This window comes from Mytilus trossulus, chromosome 11 (genome assembly GCF_036588685.1).
Source record: "Mytilus trossulus isolate FHL-02 chromosome 11, PNRI_Mtr1.1.1.hap1, whole genome shotgun sequence".
Taxonomy (NCBI): domain Eukaryota; kingdom Metazoa; phylum Mollusca; class Bivalvia; order Mytilida; family Mytilidae; genus Mytilus; species Mytilus trossulus.
This window is the reverse complement of record NC_086383.1, coordinates 34572745-34594556: the sequence shown is the minus strand read 5'-3', so window position 1 is coordinate 34594556 and position 21812 is coordinate 34572745. Positions and strand designations below refer to the sequence as shown.

The following is a 21812-nucleotide window of genomic DNA, read 5'->3' as shown; positions in this document are numbered from 1 at the left end:
AATGAATTTAAAATTGATTTGAATGTTGACACATCCAAAATCCAAACTGGGTTGGACGGAAAAGACATGTACGAAAGGAAACGCGCATCTCTATCGACACACCTGATTTTGCTCCAGTGTCTTCTTTTCTTGCAAATACTCTCTAGATTTCCGTTTGTATATGATCTTTCTTTGCATAAAACATGAATAATACATGGATGTTCAGTGGCGGATCCAAGAACTTAAGGGAGGGTGTCGACTGACATAAAAGGGGGCGCTCTCCAGTCATGCTTGAGTGATTCCCTATACAATCAACCAAAATCCCTCCAGCCTTTGATGTCGGAGTCTTTCCAACAGTTTTTAACGGAAGGGATTTCCCAACCCTATCATTCAATTAAGAAGGTAAAAATCAAGTATTCAAGCAAACGCTCTGGGATTCGCATAAGCTTCAACAATAAGCGAAACCTGATGCATCATCAATGTAAGCATCCCTCTTATACATGCATAATCCGTCAAAAACAGCCGTTGATAAACAAAAACTTTTTATAGGTTAGTTTACATTGTTATGTTTTGCTCTTGTTTTTTTAGTATGTGATAACATTTGGTATGTTCAAAAAAGTTTCAGTCGTTTATGAAATAGGATGGAATCTTGTTATATATAACCTAATTTGTTTTCAGTAAATGATAGACTATGCACTGTTAAAAAACATATCATACATACGGAGTTAATTGTAAAGTTCATTTGATCGTCAATGACATCATATAAACAACAGTCAGTCTCGTCAGCTTCGAAAGAACATCTGCATAAGGAATCAGGACCTGAATGACATTAAAACAAACTCTGTAAAGTGATTGTATAAATATTGTGTCCACTTATTTGATGATTGAAAATACACAAATGATGAAGAACACATGACAGCAATGCAATTTATATGATTAATGATATACAAAAAAACTGTCTATCCTGTTCGTCGTATACACAAATTAACAATACTTAGTATTTACTGAAAAACATCATTTTTACATCTTTCCATATTTGATCGATAAAACCACAAAAAAAATGAGAAATACATCAAATACATTTATTGAAATTAAACTTGAGAATTGTAGATAAAATTTTATTTTAAATAATAGTTTATTGGATTAAATACAACTATCTTAAAGCTTTTTTAAGTACCAACATATTTTCATAAATGAAGTAAAGCCGTTGCATAATATATCTACATGAATACATGAGCACCGTGTTGGAATAGTTGTTACCTCTAAAGATAGGCTTATATTGAGACCAGGAAAATGTGTCGGTCAAAACAGGATGTTGAAATACTCAAATGTCGGATTAGGCAGCTTACACTGTATTGGTAGACTTACCTGTAATAGTTGAAGTAGTTGTCGTCGTGGGTGTAGTGGTTGTCGTTGGTGTCGTTGTTGTGGTCGTCGGTGTAGTTGTCGTTGTCGGCGTAGTGGTTGTCGTCGGTGTCGTGGTCGTCGTCGGTGTAGTGGTTGTCGTCGGCGTAGTGGTTGTTGTTGGTGTGGTAGTTGTTGTCGGTGTCGTGGTTGTCGTCGGAGTAGTTGTTGTTGTCGGCGTAGTTGTTGTTGTGGGCGTAGTGGTGGTCGTCGGTGTAGGGGTGGTCGTTGTCGTAGTTGTTGTATCCGGTTCTGTAAGGGGATTCTCTGGAAATAAAAATAATATTAAAAGATTATCACTAACTCATTGATGACAGATTTACCTTTATACAACTTGTTGTGCTTCATGGGAAATGACAACTCTAATTGATCGATTACAAAGTCAATGCAATAACAGTTGCCCGTGCTTCCATCGCCTACTGTCGATGACAGATTTAGCTTGAACAAAATATTCTACGTGTTTCCATTGGAAAGTATATTACTTACCGATCGGTAACAGAGACAATACAATAACAACAGTTGACTGTATATGCATTCAAGTGGAGTTTACTTTAATAATAATAGCTATGGGTATCCTGTCGTATATTTTAAACTGTACAAATGCCATTTGGTTGGGGGGAAAGCTGCTAAAAAGGATATTTAACTTTGATATCTTAAATAACGCATACTAACTGAACCCAAACAGTAAACGGTTATCTAAACTACATGGACCTGAATAAAAATATTAAAAATCGGTAGTGTTTATATGCCATTGAAAAGTAACTGCAGCTTTGTATAATTGGTTGCTTTATACATTTTAAAATCATTCATTTGACTACTTAGATTTACAACATTCTCAATATTACAGTTAACCGTACGACAAACCCATTTTGTTGCTATACTAATTTGTATGGTAAACACAGTGCACTTTTGAATCTTTATTACAAACGAATTATTACATGACAAATACGTACCACATGTGCCAGGTATTAACTTTATGTCGTCTAAGGAAATATCTGATGCATAGCTGCTGCCACGAATTGCTTCAAAAATTACCTAAGATATAGATAAATGATATGTTCAGAAATTATATTAAATGAAACGTCACATCTAGGAAAGCTTAAAACAAGAGAAGCCACCAATTTAGGTAAGACAGTGTCATAACATTGCAGTTCATTTCATCCATGATTAAGATAGAATTAGATTACTAATTGTAGACTAGTTATGCTATGACTTTATTGTTCCTTCCCTACATAAAACCAGGAATCAATCGAAACACTCCCTCAGGGAAAGTTCACCTTAAATGGATATGGCTATCTAATAAGTTCCTTTTTTTTTATTATAATATAAAGCTCTTTAATTGTTTCGGTATCTATACAGCCTTGGCTTTCAAATATTCGGCTTCGGGCATTCCTGATGAAGGTAATTATAGACGCATTGGTAGAATGAAGTTTAAAACGTGTTGTTTTCATTTTATACATATTCAAATGACATCTGATTGAAAAACAACTTAAAGAGATTGAGTTTTTCCTATGCATAGGAAAAGATATGAGAAGATTTGGTATGAATGGCAATGAGACAAATCGCCGTGAATATTACAATGTGTAAAAGTAAACCAGTATAGGTAATTATACAGCCTTGGCTTACACCAAACAACAAGCTATCAAGGTCTCCATAAATTACTAGTGTAAAACCATTCAAAAAGAAAAACAACGGTCTTGTTTATATAAAAACCAAAAACACTGATGTACCACATCATCAAAAGACAATCAATGAACAACAAGTACAATTAAGGCTTCTTTAAACATTTGATAAATCTGCACAACTATTTTGTTGTTACGAGTTTATTTGTCAAAATTGTGTAGTTCGAACATTTCCTTAAATATTCAAAATGAATATGTTAGTCACTATAGCTAAAAATTCTAAACCAGATGGAATAAAAGTTTAAAATAAACAACCGCTGTTAACATACGGATGGTCTTCAACAGGTTGTGCCTGATTAATATCAGTTATACCAAAACAAAATGGTTTCAATTTGTGAATAAATAAACTCATCATAGATACCAGGACTAAATTTAGTATTTACGCGCGTTTCGTCTACAAAAGACTCGTGAGTGACGCTCGAATCCAAAAAAAGGCCAAACAAAGTACGAAGTTGAAGAGCACTGAGTACCAAAATCCTCAAAAGTTTTGCCAATTACAACTAAGGTAATCTATGCCTGAGGTAGAAAAGCCATAGTATTTCAAAAAATTCAAAAATTTGTAAACAGTAAATTTATAAATATAACCATATCAATGACAATTCATGTCAGCACAAAAAGTGCTGACTACTTGGCTTGTGATACCCTCGGGGAAATAAATCTTCACCAGCAGCGGCATTGACCCAGTGGTTGTAAATAAACTCATCATAGATACTTCACAAAAAATAATATTTATTTTTCATAACCACTTAATTTTTAAGCTAATATCAAAAAGAAGATGTGGTATGCTTGCCAATTCAACTTTCCACAAGAGACCAAAGGCTACCAGTTATATCATCTGTAATGCAACTCTTCAAAAATAATGTACCTTCAATCCATCCATTGCTGGAATAAAGACGGCTGTTTCATTCCATTGGTTTCCTTGATCACCCGACATTGTAAAGATCTGAGTTCGTGACGATGTACCCTGATCATTTTCTGTGTATACATTTAAGGTACCCATAGTTTGTCCGTACATATGATACCAAAAACGTAGACATCTATCTACCCCTGTAACATAAACAAAATGTTATAAACAATTTATTCAGTCATATAATTATATTTACTCATACTTCATGTAAAAAATTCTGATTTTGCTAAGTTTATAATTTCTCTTCAGCTTGTTTATCAATTTGCAGAATTAAGTATCTTTTTGATAATTGATTTTCTTAATCAGATCTTTTCATTTTTTTTTAAGGATAGAATAGGCTTTGATAAACAACCGTCATATTTCAGGAGGTCTAGCTATCTATAAAACCAGGTTTAACCAACCATTTTTTTTCTTTCTGAAAATACTTTTTCAAAAGCAGGAATATGTCATTTGCTTTTCACTTGTTCCGATCACTGATGACGTATGGGTTTGTATAGTATTGACGTACTTTTCGGTTTCGATTTGGCCAAGGAGTTCGGTACTTTTGTTATACTTTTTTGATTAATTGATTGTGAAATACGCCAATTTAAAATATTTACGCTTGAATTCAAAACATTGAAGAGAAATATAAAGTAATTTAGTATGATCAGATAATGTGTCTGATTATAACTGTTTGTATGAACTGTAGACAATGTTTGTATCTATATACACTATCAAAATTATCCTACTCAATTGGTGGGTATGGTGTGTAAAACATACTTGGTAAAGACATTTTAGTGACCATTACAGCCGTCTGATCATCACCCTGATCTGATGCTTCAATAAACATGAATACTTTTCCAACCTTTGCCTCCTCAGGGCCGGTGCCAGTAGAAGGTGTTCTGTCCTGTTTTAACAAATATATTGATAATTCCATCAGACATTCTTAATAATACAAGTTGAATAACGCACTTTGTTTAAGTCTACTTATAGCTATTGTGAAGTTGTTTACATTTACAAGATTGCTAAAACATAGCATCATTTACTATACTAATCACAAAAAAAGCGCCTGTTTTCTGGTCACTAACGACAAAGTCGAATTTGTACATACGTGGACATAACAGATTACATCTTTGTTTTTCTTTGGTGTTGCTTTGTTTAGTTTGTTTGATTCTAAAAAGCTTTGACAGAAAGGCTGTCCCTGAACATTTAAGTTAATGCATAATATAACATGTGCACAACTGTATTGTATTATGTAAGATGAGATAAATGACGATATAGTTGATGCTTATATTAAAAAGACATAACTTGAATGTTTCAGGTATAAAACCACTAATTCATAGACCATTGTATATGTTAAATTCTGCAATTTCACGCATAAATGGCTACTGTTTCAAATAAAGTGGTAGTCATTTCATGTCAAAACTAACTAGTATCCTGATGACTTGATGAAAAATACAACCTACCTTTAATTGCAGATTAGAGTGTGCTGGTAGCCAGAAGTTTTGATAGACGTACAATATCGGTTTACCTGTCCAAACAACTGGACACATGTGCCCTACTATTATAATTTTGTATACGTCTTTATGTTTAAAATAAACTTTCAACAAGGTTCTACAGTGATCTCAAGTCCCCAAACTTTCATTTAATACCAAAACTAGCCATATATTTCACCTAACGACAAAGACAGCTATGCACAGGAACTATTTTAATTGAAATATGGACTTTCTTGTACGTTCTTTCCGACTGGGTCTGAATAAGTTGTTCTACACCTTCTAATATCTCAATATAACTTAAAATGAAACTTTTAAATGAAGGTTATTTTTACATAATGGCACACTAATTGACAGTTTTGAAAGAAAAAAAAACCATGTTTTTAATGTTTATGATGCTCACACTTGTAAATATCCAATCAAAGTCATCAGTTTGTGCCTCCTGCTCTAACTCCAATCCAGAAATCTAAACACTACACTTAAAAAGCTTTTAACGTTTATGGTGTACTTACGTTTGTAAATATCCAATCAAAGTCATCAGTCAGTGTATCCTGTTCTAACACACAATACTCATTAGCTTCCCCATCACAGCCGATTGTTCCATATTCTACAAAAGTAATACTATAGTCACTCAATTTCGAGAGTTTAAAGGTCTGCTACATCAATAATAAAACAGGAGAAACTATCATCATGTTGAGTAATTTTAAAATTAAAAAAATAAATTAAATGCAACATGTTTTAAAATTGATAAGACATATAATTGTTTATTACTTCAAGCTTTGATTTCCCTTTCCAATAGTTCAAACTCAATATTAGTTAAGGAATGACTGTAATATTTTTCTCTCTATGAAGAAATAACATAAAAAATATAGTGCACACTGAATAACGCGCGTAGCGAGTTATTTAACAGTGTGCATTACATTTTTTATTTTATTTCGAATAGTCAGAAAACATATTACAGTCATTTCTTATAATTTAATTTTAAATTCCATTTTAAACCGTAGAAAACCATGAAAAAACGTCGATGACGTCACGGTCACATGACTAAATTATGTCTATGGGCTCATAACAAAATAACGTCAGCCAATCAGAAGACGCGTTACATCTAAAATTAAATTATTTGAAATTCGCTGCAATATTTAATTCAATACTAGTAGATTGATTTATGCGACCATTTACTGTAGAAACGGAAACACAATAGACAGAAGATACCAAAATGATGATCAACGGTCACACGCTTTAAGGCAAAGAAAAACAGAGGCAATAATAAAACGAAAAACATAAATAACAAACACCACACAGGCGATATCTCGAAAACAAACGATAGAAATACACTACAAAACTGGATGTGATCTCAAGTGCTCCAAAGGCTTAGAGGATTTTTTCCTAACTTTGGCACCCGTCGTTTTACTCATGAACATAGCAAATACAAATTCAATATGGCTATATCGAATTCAAATCAATGATGATGATGATGATGTTGATTTGTTTTGACTTTTGATCATTAAGTCAATGCCCCAAAGAACATTTATTATTAATATTTCATAATGAATAAAGTTTTCCTCTCTTAAGTGTTAACTACTAGTAGTCTCCTGATAATTTTTCAGGTCAACATCTCTTATGAACAAACACAAAAGAAAATTTCAAGATTATTGAATAAATATTCATGATGATAGAATCTTTAATAAAACGAAACAACACAAAAAAAAAAACAGTCGAAAGAAAGTAATTGACATATTTATCATCATGACATAACGTGAATGACAATATGTATTACCTAAATGAAATAATCATAACTGCGAATTAATGAAAGAAAACTATATTGTTCTTAGAGAAACAATAACCTGACTAATTTACCTGTTAGTATATCACAATTGGTTCCAGTAAATCCTTGATCACATGCGCATGTATATGTGTTACTGTTGAATTCACTGACACACGTTCCAAATGCACATGTGTTGTCACTGTCTGTACATCCTGTTGATAAAATAAGTGTATAAAATTCGCTGAAGAGTATGAATACAGTTCACATTACCACACACATTCTAGTTTACTTGTCCTTTTAAAGAAATATCGTATGCGTGTTAATTACATTTTGGAATTTAACAGGACACCGGACGAACTTATCCCTTTTAGATATAACGTGAATGTATCCAAATTGTAGTAGATTATAGAACAACAAATTATGAATATGTTAGCCTTGTATAATAACCATAAAAGAAATAGCATTTTATCAGGACATGAAATATTGGTTTATCGCAATTAAATATAGCAGTCAGAAGCAGCATACTGAAATCCCTGTAAACTTATATTTTTTATTTTGTGAAATTGATTTTGCACATATGAATTCGTTAATGTTGAAATATAAGATCTAGAGATCAACATTAAATCTTGTCAATGTGCAAATACTTCACACACTATTTTACATCTGTTCTACTTTGAAATAAGGGCGGGTAAAACCAAAGAGATAATGAAACTCATCAGTCAAAAACGAACTGACGAATTCCTTCTTTAAAAAAAAACAATTAAAAAACAAAACAAAAACATGGAAAACTAAGGATTGAGCAAATCGAACCCTGTCATAAACCGTGGATGATCTTTGGTGAGCAGTCTATATTGATGTTGATATTAATACCTATCAGATACTGGAGATTTCGGAATAGGAGAACTAGCTAAAGCTCAATATATCCTACTCTTCAATTTATATAAGAACCATGTAAGTAACGTGTTGTTTTCCATTTTTTAGTAAGCTTCGAACAGTTGATACCTTACAAGGTGACAGCATTTGAAATATCAACAAAATGACGTATATTTGTTTATTCAGTCCAATTATTGACGTGTTTCTTTATTTCGTATTTTAGGAAACACATTTTAATCATTGGCCACATTAATTTTGACATAAGTTCTCGACATAATTCCACAATTCAAATTGTTCGCATCGCTACCAATTTTCAAGGATAACTTTCAAGATATTATCTTTTCCATGTTTTGATTATATTGATAGGATTTAGGAAATCTGAAAAGGGTGTGTCTGAGTGATCAAATAAAAGTTGAAAGTTAAATTGAAGCACATAATAAAGGGTTAAGCGGACGTCTAACATTCACGTTGGTTTATGTACTGTTGCATTGGCATTATCAATTCTTTTGTTTGAATCTAGAGATAACCATCGGCGTTTAACAAATGAAAATTACAGACAAGTATATAAATAACATGAATAAGGAGATAAGTAACACATTGACCATACTCACCACAAACAGTCCATGGTTTTAGCCATACATCATCTAATGCCATGTCAGACCTACTCCCTGTTCCCATTACACCTTCAAATATTACCTGAAATGATATTGATAGAATGTCTAAAAGTACAAAAGTACAAAAATATAAAATCATGGTTATAATCCTAAGCAAAGGAGTAGGTCCGGTTAGGGCAGGTTAGGGCCTGAAACTTCAAGTTCATCTGGCGAAAGATTTTGGAAACTTTTTAAACACTTTAATGTCTATTTCAATTGATGAAATTATTTTTTTGTGAAAGATTTTAACTGATTCACTCATTAAAAACGCTCCAATTCTAGCTTAAATATGAAAAATATCAAATATGCCAAAAACTGTCACTTTTTATATGTTTTTGTCACAAATGAAAGTGGCCGCATCCGTGTTCATCCTCGAGCTTTATAAATGTTATGTACTATCATTAAACACAACTTACATTTCAATATCATGAATGAACACGAATGCGGCCACTTTCATTTAAGATGGAAACCGTCTAAAATTTTAATAAAATACTGAAATTGTGAAGATTTCAGTAATTTTACCATGACTTTATGATGCAAGTACGCAATATATGTGCATTGTAATGCCAAAAACAGCCCATAATTATGTAGCAGAGGCATTATACCTTCCAAAAATAACCAAAAGTTTACCTTTAAACTTTTTTGTAAAAATACTATTTTTCGGGGTCAAAAAGGGGTCTAACTGAACCTACTCCTTTGCAATATTTGAGTTGAAATCGACTTAACGCTACGCGGCATGGTGATCGTTTTCAAACTTTTAAATTGTGGAAGAAAATTATGAATGTGTCAAAACACAATCAAAGAGCAGAAAACAGCCTAAGGCAACTAATCGGTTTTCAACACAACGAGAAAAATCCAACATCCCGAGGCGTGCCTCAGCTGGCATCTAAACCAATGTCTGTATTATGTTTTGTACAATTTTTTATTGAGATATCGTTAAGTTATGAATAAGGTATTTCACTCTGTTGTTTTAATGATTAAGTCTCTTTATTTTTACCACTTAATTTTACAAAAACTTGTGCATTAGGGTATATAAATAATTCTTCAAAAATGAGAGAGAAGATATAAAGAGGGTATTCATAACTCATTAGGTTTTATAAAAACTAAAAGTAGTAACTGTTGAATTAAACAGGTCGAGAACTCTAGATTTTCTGACGTCAGAATATATTTGCATAGTAATTTCCAAAACACAAGGCCAATATGGCCTTGAAAAACTGACCAATCGACTCAATGAACTACAATGCATTGTGGGCTACTACGAGTAAAATACTACGTAAAACATGTGGAATTAGTGGGAAAACAGTCAACTAATATATTGTCTGGGACTCTCATTACCAAAGTTTTCATTCTGCAAATATATTTAATGTAAAATATATAACGTAATCTTCAATTTGCATGCTCAGATTAAAAAAATATTGTTTATTTGCTTCACAATTCGACTTTCTTTTTCGCCTTGCAAAAGTAGTTGAACCGGTTTTGTGCAGTGTTATGAATTAAACCTGCATTATTTTCACGACATGGCACAGTGAAATATCCAATGAAGTGACCACTGTCCAGTAAGAAAATCATTTGAGCTCTTTTAAACCTGTATAAAAGGGGAGGGGGTTCAAACTCCATGTCCCTATCCAAATGCACTGATCGTCCAAAAAAAGGGGTCCATCCCCCGAAACACCCGCCCCCCTCCCTGGATCCGCCACTGAGCGGGTACGGTATATAGCTCAATACATTTGTTATAGTTTCATCCATCGATAATATCCGTTTGTTGCTAATTTTATCACAAAATATACCTCAGAGGTTTCTTATCGTTCGGCTGCTGTCCTTTTGACATATGTAAAATATCTTCAATATTAAAAGTCTCTGGATCATAGTGGGTGCCATATTACCTATTATTTTTTTTTCTTCTAAAACGTGCTTTGTATAAAGAAATAAGATGATGAGGCATGAGTGCCAAATGAGACATCTTTCCAACAAAGACATAATTAAGTTAAGTAAGCAGTCATAGGTTTAATGCTGAAAAGTAAGCTCTTAAAATGACCCAAAAATTACTTGTGTAAATCAATCCAAACAAAAAACGGCACAATTAAATATATAAAAGGAGAAGAAATCTATCCCTTAAAAAAATTGTATAGGAGCCTGTATTTCAGTGGTTGTCGTTTGTTTATGTGTTACATATTTTTTTTTGTTCATTTTTTTTATATAACTAAGTTCGTTAGTTTTCTCGTTTGAAATGTATTACATTTTCATATCGGGGCCTTTTATAGCAGACTATGCTATATGGGCTTTGCTCATTGTTGAAGGCCGTACGGTGGTCTATAAATGTTAATTTCTGTGTCATTTTGGTCTCTAGTGGACAGCTGTCTCATTTGGCAATCATAACACATCTTCTTTTTTTATTATAGATCCAACGCAGCAATTTTAACAAAACATATCAAATGTTCCACCTTGTCGCACATACATATGGATACAATCATTACAGCTTATTTCCTAATGCATGTAGAGCAAAACTTTGGTTAGCTTGCTTGCTTTATTTGCATATTGTACAAAATATAAAATATACAAGTTAAACTATCCCTTTATATATATTGTTTAAAGATGTCAATCTTATTTTCAAAGCTTGTATATAAACAATTATACAAACAAAGCAAGCAAGCCAACCAAAGTTTTACTTTGCAGGTAAAAGAAATCAGCTGTAATGATTTTATTCAGTTTGGCAAATGTCCGAGCCCGTTAAAAAACGAACAAACTGAAACTACAGTTGCTGACTTCACTACCTTCAAAACAAAGGGAACAGTTTGGAAGTCCCATATACTGAAATGTGACCCCAAAAAAATACTTATAGATTTTTTTAACAGTTACACTGCCATGTATGTAAATATTTCTTCGCCTTTTTTACGAACACAAAATTCAAGGATCCCACATTTGCCTTTAATTATCTATACGTACATTGCTGTACTCGTGAATATCAGCACCGGCGTTTATCGACGGATTACTTTACACTAGCAAATTTGTCTCATGGGTAATTGTGTTTTTTTGCTGTTGTTTCGTTGCTGTCTGGTGAACAAATACATGAAATCTCTGTGCCCTCATCAAACATGTTAATGGCTATATATCGGGTAATTCAAACCCCTTTTTCTTCGCATAGAAACAACACTTTGTTAATCTGAGCATGGAAGTAATACTTTATATCACGAACTATAAATGAGGATACACAAAATGAAAAACTAAGCGAAATCGTGAATCCCGCATTGCACGAAAAAATGTGTTGTATTTCAGTAAATAACACGTGTTCTTGATTGATTGTAAACACGTAGTAGTCCATCATGCATTGTGACTCATTTAGTGGATTGGTCAAAAACCTAGGTAAAAATAAATTACATCACATGTAAATAAACAATTACATGTGCGAGTACATAAGTATTCTAATTTATGCATTTCCATATAAGGTAGTGGTCCTGACCTGTTAAAACATAGTCACGGAGAAAACAATTAGGTATTGTAATTCCTAAAACTCTTTCCTCAGCAACAAGCTTATACCGTCTTGTCTTACCTTAAGACCATCTGTTGCAGGGCTGACCATACTTTCTGAGAACCATTCGTTTCCTTGATTTCCTGTTTTCGTAAATACTGTCGATCTAGTTCCTTGTCCATCTTCGAAGTATACGTTTAAGGTGCCCATTTGTGACCCGTACATATGATACGAGAAATGGAAACATCTCTTTATACCTGTAAAACAGAGATCAGTTTGTCTTATTCATATTGATTTGTTTTATCCAAAATATTTATGTGTTCTGTATTCTATATAAGATAGAATGGATCAATGCACTTATACATTCAAGCAAACAAAAATAAATCCGGTTGCAGACCATGAGGAATAAAAATGTCAAACACACTTTTTTAGTAACAAGTTTTACATTATGTGTAATATGAAAACACCAATTGAAAGGTTTCGGTCCTTAAATAAAGTTAATTGTAAAGGTGGCATTCTTATTTTATTAATATGGTCTTTACTTTTACGGAAAACAAAGGAAAGGATGAACGCATCAGACGCCTGTTGAACCCTTTCTGTATACTGTTACAATTCATTCTCTGTAAGAAATAGCTGAATAAGATTGGGGGTTCTTATGTTTCGTTAAGAGATGGACCTATTGCAGAATGGAATTTAAATTGCTAATAATATTTGGTCACCAACTGCATTTCCCTAAACTGAGTTATTTTTGTTTATATATTCCAAATGAGATCAGAACACTAGTTTAATGGTGCCTCTTTTTTGAGTTTCAGAGGATAATGTTTGTTTTGTTTCAAGCGACGGTAATGCCTAACGTTCTTAAGCTAAAAAAAACCGATTTCTTGTTTCCTTAATCATTTGATGTGAATACTAAATAACTATTAGATGATACTAACTAATTCGTGTTATCTTTTAAAAAAATTGACACGCTCTTTATCGCCCCAAGTTTATAGAATTAACGAATATATTAACCAGTATTCAAGCATACATAAACACAAAAATATTATATAAATTTATATACTTGTAGTAACAGTCAACGTCTCATTTCAGTAACAGGGAATGTTTCATTGGAGCAACAGGTAACATGCATTAGTAGTATCAGAGAATGTTTCATTAGAGTAACAGGTATCGTTTCAATGGACTGAAGTATAAAATGTCATTGGAGTCACAGCAAGGGTTAGTAACTCGTAATGACGAAAACAATATACTAGTATATAAAACAATTCTTACTAGGCAATGATATGTTTGTGAACATAACAGCTTTTTCTCCGACTAGTCTTGGTGATGATGCCTCAGTATACAAGTAAACATATCCTTCAACAGCATTATCCGGGCCACTATATGTCGTTGGTGTATCACTCTGTACACATTGAGAGACAAAAGTCATTTAAAATATATTAAAATTATATTGTATTCTTTTTACTTCTGTTTCTCAAAATGAATAAAATTAACAAAATCAACCAGATCCTTGTTTAGTATCAAATACACAACCAGCTTCATATTTTATCATCTAGTTTTCACTATTTGTATCCTAGTTTAGAAAATATAGACGAATAATCTATGCTTGTAAGGCACAATTCGAATATATTCTTGAAAACCGAAGATAATGTTTGGGAAGAAAATGGGAAGAAAAGCTAACACTCATAATAGGAAAAGCATATTCGTTTCGTTTCGTTTCGTTTTGATTTCATTTTTTTTCTTTTTTTTTCTATATAATTTTTTATATATATGCTATTAAGAAACATGTTAAATGATGTTTCGTTTGTTTTGAATGGCATTTTGCTATCAAGTTACCAAACGGTTGTTTGTAAAATATTTTGTTAATCAACCATTAACAGCTAAAATAAATGCAGACAATGAATTTATAATCACCGTATAGGTAGTCCAATCAAAGTTGTCATTGGTTTCGTCCTGAACCAGCATACAATACTCTCCAATCTCGGCCGTACATCCCAGGGATGCAGTTTCTACAAGATTTTGTATTTAAAAAAGGTATGTAAGAAAAATTAGAGGCACGTGTCTTAACAAAAATGTAAACGAAGAAATGAAAAAAGGTGCTGATCAACTCAAAATTGATTATCAATACCTGACCTAAAAAATCCCTCTGAATATGATATTTGAATGATTGACTATTGTTTTCTTTATGTCAATGCTAAAAGGTCTGTGGATCATACTTATTAAAAGTGAGAGCAGTTAATTCAATAGGGTTTCTGTAAAGTTATAGATCGCGATAGAGTAAAGGAATTCCAACCTAGAAAATGAGAGTGACATATTAATGGTCACAATCCACCTATGAACTACTCAAAGAGTTTCAATGCATTTTCAACGTGCTGTTCTCAATAAATTAGGCATAGAACTAATGTACAAATTTTGATGGGATATGACTGCACGGTAAAACATTTCGCATATAGCCTAACTGTGCCCAACTTTACAATTATCTCACCTCCTAAATATTTCTATGAAAATGATTAGCTTAAAGCAACCGCGTGGAGACCGTGTCTATTCAATGCTAAGTTAGTAGGCGGGACTCATTTCAATACACGGTCAGCAGTGGTGTAACGTCTTTTTTTTTTTATAAAATCAACACGATGTTGAGGAAAAATCTTAAAGATATCAACAGACGAAGAAATTCATGATGGACAATTGAGATCAATTCATAAAACACATTTAAAGCTAACAATGTTTTATTGTTGGCATTTGTTTCTGCATAAACCAACGGAAGTAGGTTATTAATACTAACGATATTGAAGACTTGACTACTGATACATGTGATAGGTCATTGGTCTAAATACCACATGTTAAGATAGTTGGTAAGATGAATTTGTTACATAGTGTGTAAGTGACCTAATACGATATATAGGGGTCAGTAAATTCCATATGGGGATTCGAGCTTCGTTTTCATCCCATATGGAATGTGCTAAACCCATATATATCGTGGTCACTAGCACACTATGAAATTAAAAAGATTATTTTTGTCGGATTGGAATCGCCAAATTTCTACACCACTGTTAAACTTAGAAGTAATAAAGATGCATTATTTTCAAATTATAGTTGATATAAGAAAATGACTAAAGCTTTCCTTTAAGATCCTCGTTTATAAATAAAAATCACTTTTTAGTCCAAACGGTAAAAACGTGAATATATTTGAGCATTGTCTAAGGTCTATGAATATAGGAAGATGTGGTGTTAGTGCCAATGAGACAACTTTCCATCCAAATAACAATTTTAAAAAGTTAACCATTATAGGTCAATGTACGGCATACATCATAAATAAATAACGTTTACCTGTTAAAACTTCACAATTTGTTCCTGTAAATCCTTCGTTGCATGTGCATGTGTAGGTGTCTGTATTCAGAGGACTGTCACATGATCCAAATTTACATGGATAGTTTATACAACCTAAATAACAACATAAGCAAATTAAAAATACTCGAATTTTCACAAATGTTTAACATTACAGAAATAATGTGAGGTTGTAACTGCCATGTTCTTCAAGTAAACCAAGAATTTGTATAGTATACAATCCTTGAGTATACAAATCCATTTAATTTTACCAATTACACTGTATAAAACATTGACAAAATACCAAGCACAAAAGAATATATCATGATTTGTATTTATGTTTTATGAGTTATTGACCGACCCACTTTTAGTTGTTACAAATGTAGGATAGCCATCATATAGATTTTTAGGATATTTGTTTGACCCATCGATCCCAAAAAGATAAATTTAAAAGGAAATGGTTATTCAATATCCATCAATTTGTTTTATAAAAAAACTAAAATAAAATCGTTGTTCATAATGTTGTCTTTTAAAAGGTAACATATACCCTTTTTTATTATCTCTCATACATTACAGCCGTCACATAGATCCTTGATAAGTGAAAAGGCATTGCTAGATGTATGTTATCTTGTTATATAAACATGTGTACCTGTTCCGATAGATTTAAACTTCATTCGAAATCCTCTTGATGTTTGTTCATCGATATGACTGTCGAACTGGATAATCATTTTGTTCGGAAATTCATCTGGCGTAGCATTCCATTCTTCATTCGTGGTGGTACCACACCTCCTGGGAATGTACAAAAGAAGAAATAAAAATATGATATTCTTAATATGAACGGTACTGGTATGCTTTAAGGTGTTTGTTTGGCATAGAACTCCTTACTTTTGAATATTGAAAGTAAAATATATTCGATAGCATTTTTACTTATAGTTTTCCAAAACCTTATGATCATTTATGAAATTATGCTTTAGTTAACAGTTTTTTTAACTTTATCTTTAGATTCGAGCGTAACGTATGTGTCTTTTGTAGACGAAACGGGAGTCTGGCGTATACAATTTTGTTCATGATGAAGAAATGATGTGGGTCCCATAATCATATTGCTGATGGAGATCAAACTTTTTGTAAGGTATACATTTGTACTTACTTAGGTCCCGTTTGTCCTAGTAAATTGTATCTAAACTGTAACCAATGAAGGCACGTCTCTCCATTATTGCTGATATCCATATCTTCAATTGTCCCACGTAAAATATTATTTTCCACACCCTATAAAAAACTTAAGCTTTTCAACATTGATGGCTGAAACCTTATCCAAATACATTTATAAAAGAAACGACTTTAGCATGTGTCTTTTTTACATTTTCTAAATTTCCTTGATAATTTTTAACCACGATTCAGTTAACTCAGTTGAACATTCAAGTTTCCCTCTGAAAAATCAAGAGGTGTCTGGTTTCTGACTGAACACCTCTTATTTCAAATATTCGTACCATTGAAATAAGCTCCAAAGAACTGCTAAAATCTTAAAAACTTCTATTTGACTTCGAATTCTTTTAGGTTTACTGGTTTTCATTATTTTTGTTTTGTATAAATTGTCAGTTGTACAATGTTTGGAAATAAGTCATAAAAAAAGTTGAAATTGTTTGTTTTCTCACTCGAATGGCGTAGTCCTGTCATGTAATGATGTCATTTTAGTGTTATACCGTATAACGGGTTATTTTCGCGGGGTGTAAATTTTCGCTTATTTTCGCGGATAGAACAACATCGTCAAAATAAATTCCGCCAATTTAAAGTGTACATGCAAAGGTAATGTTAAAAATGTTGAATCCGCCAAAATAATAACCGCCAAAATTTTTCGTATACCTTATTCAATGAAAATCGCAAAATTTTACACCCGCGAAAATAACCCGCTATACGGTATTTATCATTGCAATAAAACCACGAGGTTTATCCCAGGCATATATTACCTTAACCGTATTTGGCACAACTTTTTGGAATTTTGGATTTTCAATGCTCTTTAACTTTGTACTTGTTTGGCTTTATAAATATTTTGATATGAGCGTCACTGATGAGTCTTATGTAGACGAAACGCGCGTCTGGCGTACTAAATTATAATCCTGGTACCTTTGATAACTATTTGACTATCCACATAACCAGGTTCAACCCACTACTTTTCTTAAAGTTTTCCGTTCCAAGTCAGGTTAATGTCTTATATTTCATTTCTCTGTGTGTTGAATTGTCGTTTTGGTTTTTTGTTGCACTTCAGTGTTTCTGTTGTTTCGTTTAGCTCAATTTTAGTTTGTTACCTGGATCGGTTTTTTCTCAATAGATTTATGAATTTCGAACAGCGGTATAATACTGTTGCCTTTATTTACTGTAACACGTGTACACGGAATTCCTTTTACTTGTCTATTTTATCCAGATATGTACTGCTATTATATTCTTGTCTTTTTAACTCTGAATCGCCGACATCTTTTCTGATGAAAGTAATCTTCTAGGCTCAGTACTTACCTGTATAAGCCAGGTACATACTAAACCTTCATCATAGTTGTTTGGATAGTTAGGCGAGTTGATATATATTTCCTCTCCTGGACCTACATTTACCACTCCACCACAGCCTAAACACATAATTATCATTTTCATTATTATGAACTTTTTTGTTTGCATTCTGTATAAATCAAATCATTTAAATGAAAACGATATATAATCATATACTATTACTGTAGGATAGTGACCAAAGTATGGTGACCAAAACTTGTTTATGTCTATGTCATTTTGTCTTTGCTGGATAGTTGTCTGATTGGTAATCATACCACATCTTCTAACTTTTATATGACATTAAAATTGTATTTTTTGTGAACATGTAGTGTAGAAAAAAGAGAACTCAGTTAAATAATTTAGTTTTTAGTTTCATGGTATACAGAAATTTTAGTGTGTTTTGTTTTTGGTAATACATTATATGATGTTAGATACTTGTAAGTAAAGCACATAGTACTCACTTCCAGTTGATATTGGTACTTCACATGTGTCACCGCCTAACACGTCAGGGCAATAACACTTGCACTCCCAATTCATAAACCCTCCATTCTGACATCCAAGATCGGTACATTGAGCTACAATAAATATAAAGAAATATATAAAAAAAATTATTTTACCTCCAAAAAGATACAATTCTCTGAATATGATTGTTAAAAGCAAAGGCGTAGACCCTGTATAGGCCATATCGGTGAAGTAGGCGGGGGACTTTAAATGACTCTGAGACTACTTTATCACATGTGATATAAAAGTCTCAGAATGAGTGTTAGATATTTTCTGTTTAAAAATGAAAAACATTAAAAATGTGGTGCACACTAAATTACTCGCGTAGTGTGTTATTAAATAGTGTGCACCACATTATTTAGGTTATTTCGAATAGACAGAAAAATTATAACAGTCATTCCAAATAGTTTAATTCTAAATTTCATTTTTAAGGAGTAAATTATAAAATAACTTTGATGATATCACGGTGACATGATAAAATTGTGTCTAAGAGCTTATAGACAAAATCATTTCAGTCAATCAGAAGACGTGTTACATTTTATATATATATATATATATACATTATAATTGTATTGCTTATCCTTGTTGTGTTATGTTACACTGTTGTTGGTAGTTTTCCAGTACTGGTTTCTATTGAATGATCCTTAAGATACGTTTATACTTCCATCGAGATAAGAGGAGTAGGGTTTGGATATCGAAAAACGTATTAGACCCAGCCACATATTCATTTGCAAGTCCCTAGTCAAGAACTTTGTCAATATTGTTTCAAGTTTATATTTTGATAATTTGGTGTAAATAACAACATCATAGCTATCCAGGGGGGAAGGTGTTCAGGAGATTGAAACCCCTATTTTTGACGATAAAATGCTTTTGAATAGGTAGATATGGTTAGAACCCCCTTTTAAAAATGACTGGATCAACCTCCTGCTGTATATTGCATTCTATATATGTTTCAGTTTTATTTTTCTCAAGGTTGCCGTTTTCTTTCATGTTGACCCCACATCCAAGTGTATGCATATCAGATATTACCAGAACATCCATAAGCATTGTCAACTTCTAGTACATCATAGAACATCAAACCATCAGCAATACTCGCAAGAAATTCTAATCTGTAGTCTTTAAATGGTATAGTCTTGCCACCGTTGGTCGAACTAGCCTGTAAATAAAGAGACCCCTCACAGGGGTGTCCAAATAATCACATAATCACATTTTAGGCCAACTTATTCACATAGTCATTAGTTATCTTTTAAATCAAGATAATTACATAATCAAAAATACAGTCCAAGATTATTAAATAATCAAATAATTATGAAATATTTGATCGGGTAATAAAATAATCACTATAAGAACGGCCAAGTAATCACATTATCAAAAACACATGAAGATGCTCAATAAACGATGTTTTAATTGACAATTTTAACGTTATAAGTATTATAAGTCTTCATTTCTGAATTGACATAAATTATAATGGATATTGTCGTAATTATAAATCAACTGTTTCAATACATTGAATATTTCGAGATACGACAGATATCTACCCCAGAAGTAAATTGTCTTAGCTGTACTAACCAAACTTTTCGGAAATTGGGGTCAAAATGCTTTTCTTATTCATATTTCATTTGAAGTTGTTTTTCCACCTTTTTATTTAAGCGTCACTGATGAGTCTTTTGAGGACGAAACACGCTTTTGATGTACAAACTACCAGGTATCTATGATGAGTTTATTTACGTACCAAATTTCAATAATTTTGATTAACAATCAAGCGCATTGTTATTACTCCTTTTTGTAAAGTAAAAACCAAAATGAATTAGATTACAATCAAAACATGGTAATCCATTATGATCGAATAGAATAAGTGTGGTAAAATTCAATGCTGCCACTCTGCTGAAATAAACATTGTTAGCTCACTGGCTACAACAAATAGATATAATTTGATTAATATTTCAAAATAATTTTGACCAGACGGTGACTAAAAGGTGTATGACTATGTTTACTTTAATAAGAATGCACCATCTACATTTACGTGTAAGAAAATGCATTGCTATAACAATATCTTTAAAACTCCTTAAAACTAACTTAGTATCAATACTGCCTTTATTTGTTGTTTTTATAGTGATTAAGATGATAACACAATATTGACTGCTGTACCCCTATTTTTGACATTTTTACTCTTTGAGTATGTTTGTTTTGTTCAGGCATCGTTGACAATGTAATGGAATTTGATGCGACTGTCATACAAGTTAGAGGTTTAGCTAGCTATAAAACCAGGTTCAATCCACCATTTTCTACATTAAAAAAATGCCTGTACCAAGTCAGGAATATGACAGTTGTTATCCATTCGTTCGATGTGTTTGGACTTTTGATTGTGCCATTTGATTTTGGACTTTCCTTTCTGAATTTTCCTCGGAGTTCAGTATTGTTGAAATCGTAAAATAAAGTGGTTTATATGAAGCGATCGAAGAGAGTGAAAAGTAAAATCACAAAAATACTATACTTAGATAAAAAAAACAATTCGGAAAGTCCGGTATCACATGGAAAAATCAAATAACAAAAGGCATTAGAACGAATGGACAAGAACTGTCATATTCCTGACTTGGTACAGTCTCATCAAATTCCGTTACATTTACAATGATGCGTTAACTAAACAGACACAATAAATAAAATAGTCAAAATATGGGTACAGCAGTCATCTTCGTGTATCAATTTTTACAGGAACAATTTAACAGAACACAAAAACATCTCTGTACAAACGCATTCATTGATTTGAGTGTCTGACGTCAGACACTTTTATATGTCACATATATTTTTCATTCAATGTACATACATATAACGACTGGATTATTCGGTTAACGTATCAACTTACGTATACACTGTATTGTAGATCTGATGAACCATCATATGAAACATCTGTTGCCACGGACTTGATATCAAAGTTCTTCCGTTTGTCTACTTTGATTTGTTGCCATTGCACATTTAAGTAACTATCTCTGTCTGGTCGGCTTTGTTCATGCTGCGCACCCAAAGCATGTAGCATCTCGTGAACTACTGTAGATCTCTGAAACAAATACAAATATTGAACATTTTTCAATGATATACAAACACAAGGTAGTAAACCTAAACTTATTAAAACATAATATGTAAAAAGTTAAATCACAAAAATACTGAACTTAGAGGAAAATCAATTCGGAAAATCCATAATCACATGGCAAACTCAAATAACAAAACGCATAAAAAACGAATAGACAAGAACTGTC

General features: G+C 32.4%; 1 protein-coding gene across 1 annotated transcript in view; it reads right to left on the bottom strand.

The window, feature by feature from the left end:
* LOC134689988 (MAM and LDL-receptor class A domain-containing protein 1-like) overlaps nucleotides 1-21812 on the bottom strand; it is a 60333-nt gene that overhangs the window by 20956 nt on the left and 17565 nt on the right. The window contains exons 9-26 of the mRNA XM_063549960.1: nucleotides 21422-21613; nucleotides 19588-19714; nucleotides 18519-18632; nucleotides 18031-18137; nucleotides 16670-16788; nucleotides 16172-16311; nucleotides 15526-15639; nucleotides 14113-14207; nucleotides 13471-13600; nucleotides 12283-12458; nucleotides 8694-8778; nucleotides 7302-7421; nucleotides 5957-6051; nucleotides 4732-4858; nucleotides 3931-4112; nucleotides 2337-2418; nucleotides 1348-1650; nucleotides 701-798 (exon numbers count right to left, since the gene is read on the bottom strand). Of these exons, the coding sequence (XP_063406030.1) occupies nucleotides 701-798; nucleotides 1348-1650; nucleotides 2337-2418; nucleotides 3931-4112; nucleotides 4732-4858; nucleotides 5957-6051; nucleotides 7302-7421; nucleotides 8694-8778; nucleotides 12283-12458; nucleotides 13471-13600; nucleotides 14113-14207; nucleotides 15526-15639; nucleotides 16172-16311; nucleotides 16670-16788; nucleotides 18031-18137; nucleotides 18519-18632; nucleotides 19588-19714; nucleotides 21422-21613 (2406 nt within the window). The remainder of the gene's footprint in view (nucleotides 1-700; nucleotides 799-1347; nucleotides 1651-2336; nucleotides 2419-3930; nucleotides 4113-4731; nucleotides 4859-5956; nucleotides 6052-7301; nucleotides 7422-8693; nucleotides 8779-12282; nucleotides 12459-13470; nucleotides 13601-14112; nucleotides 14208-15525; nucleotides 15640-16171; nucleotides 16312-16669; nucleotides 16789-18030; nucleotides 18138-18518; nucleotides 18633-19587; nucleotides 19715-21421; nucleotides 21614-21812) is intronic.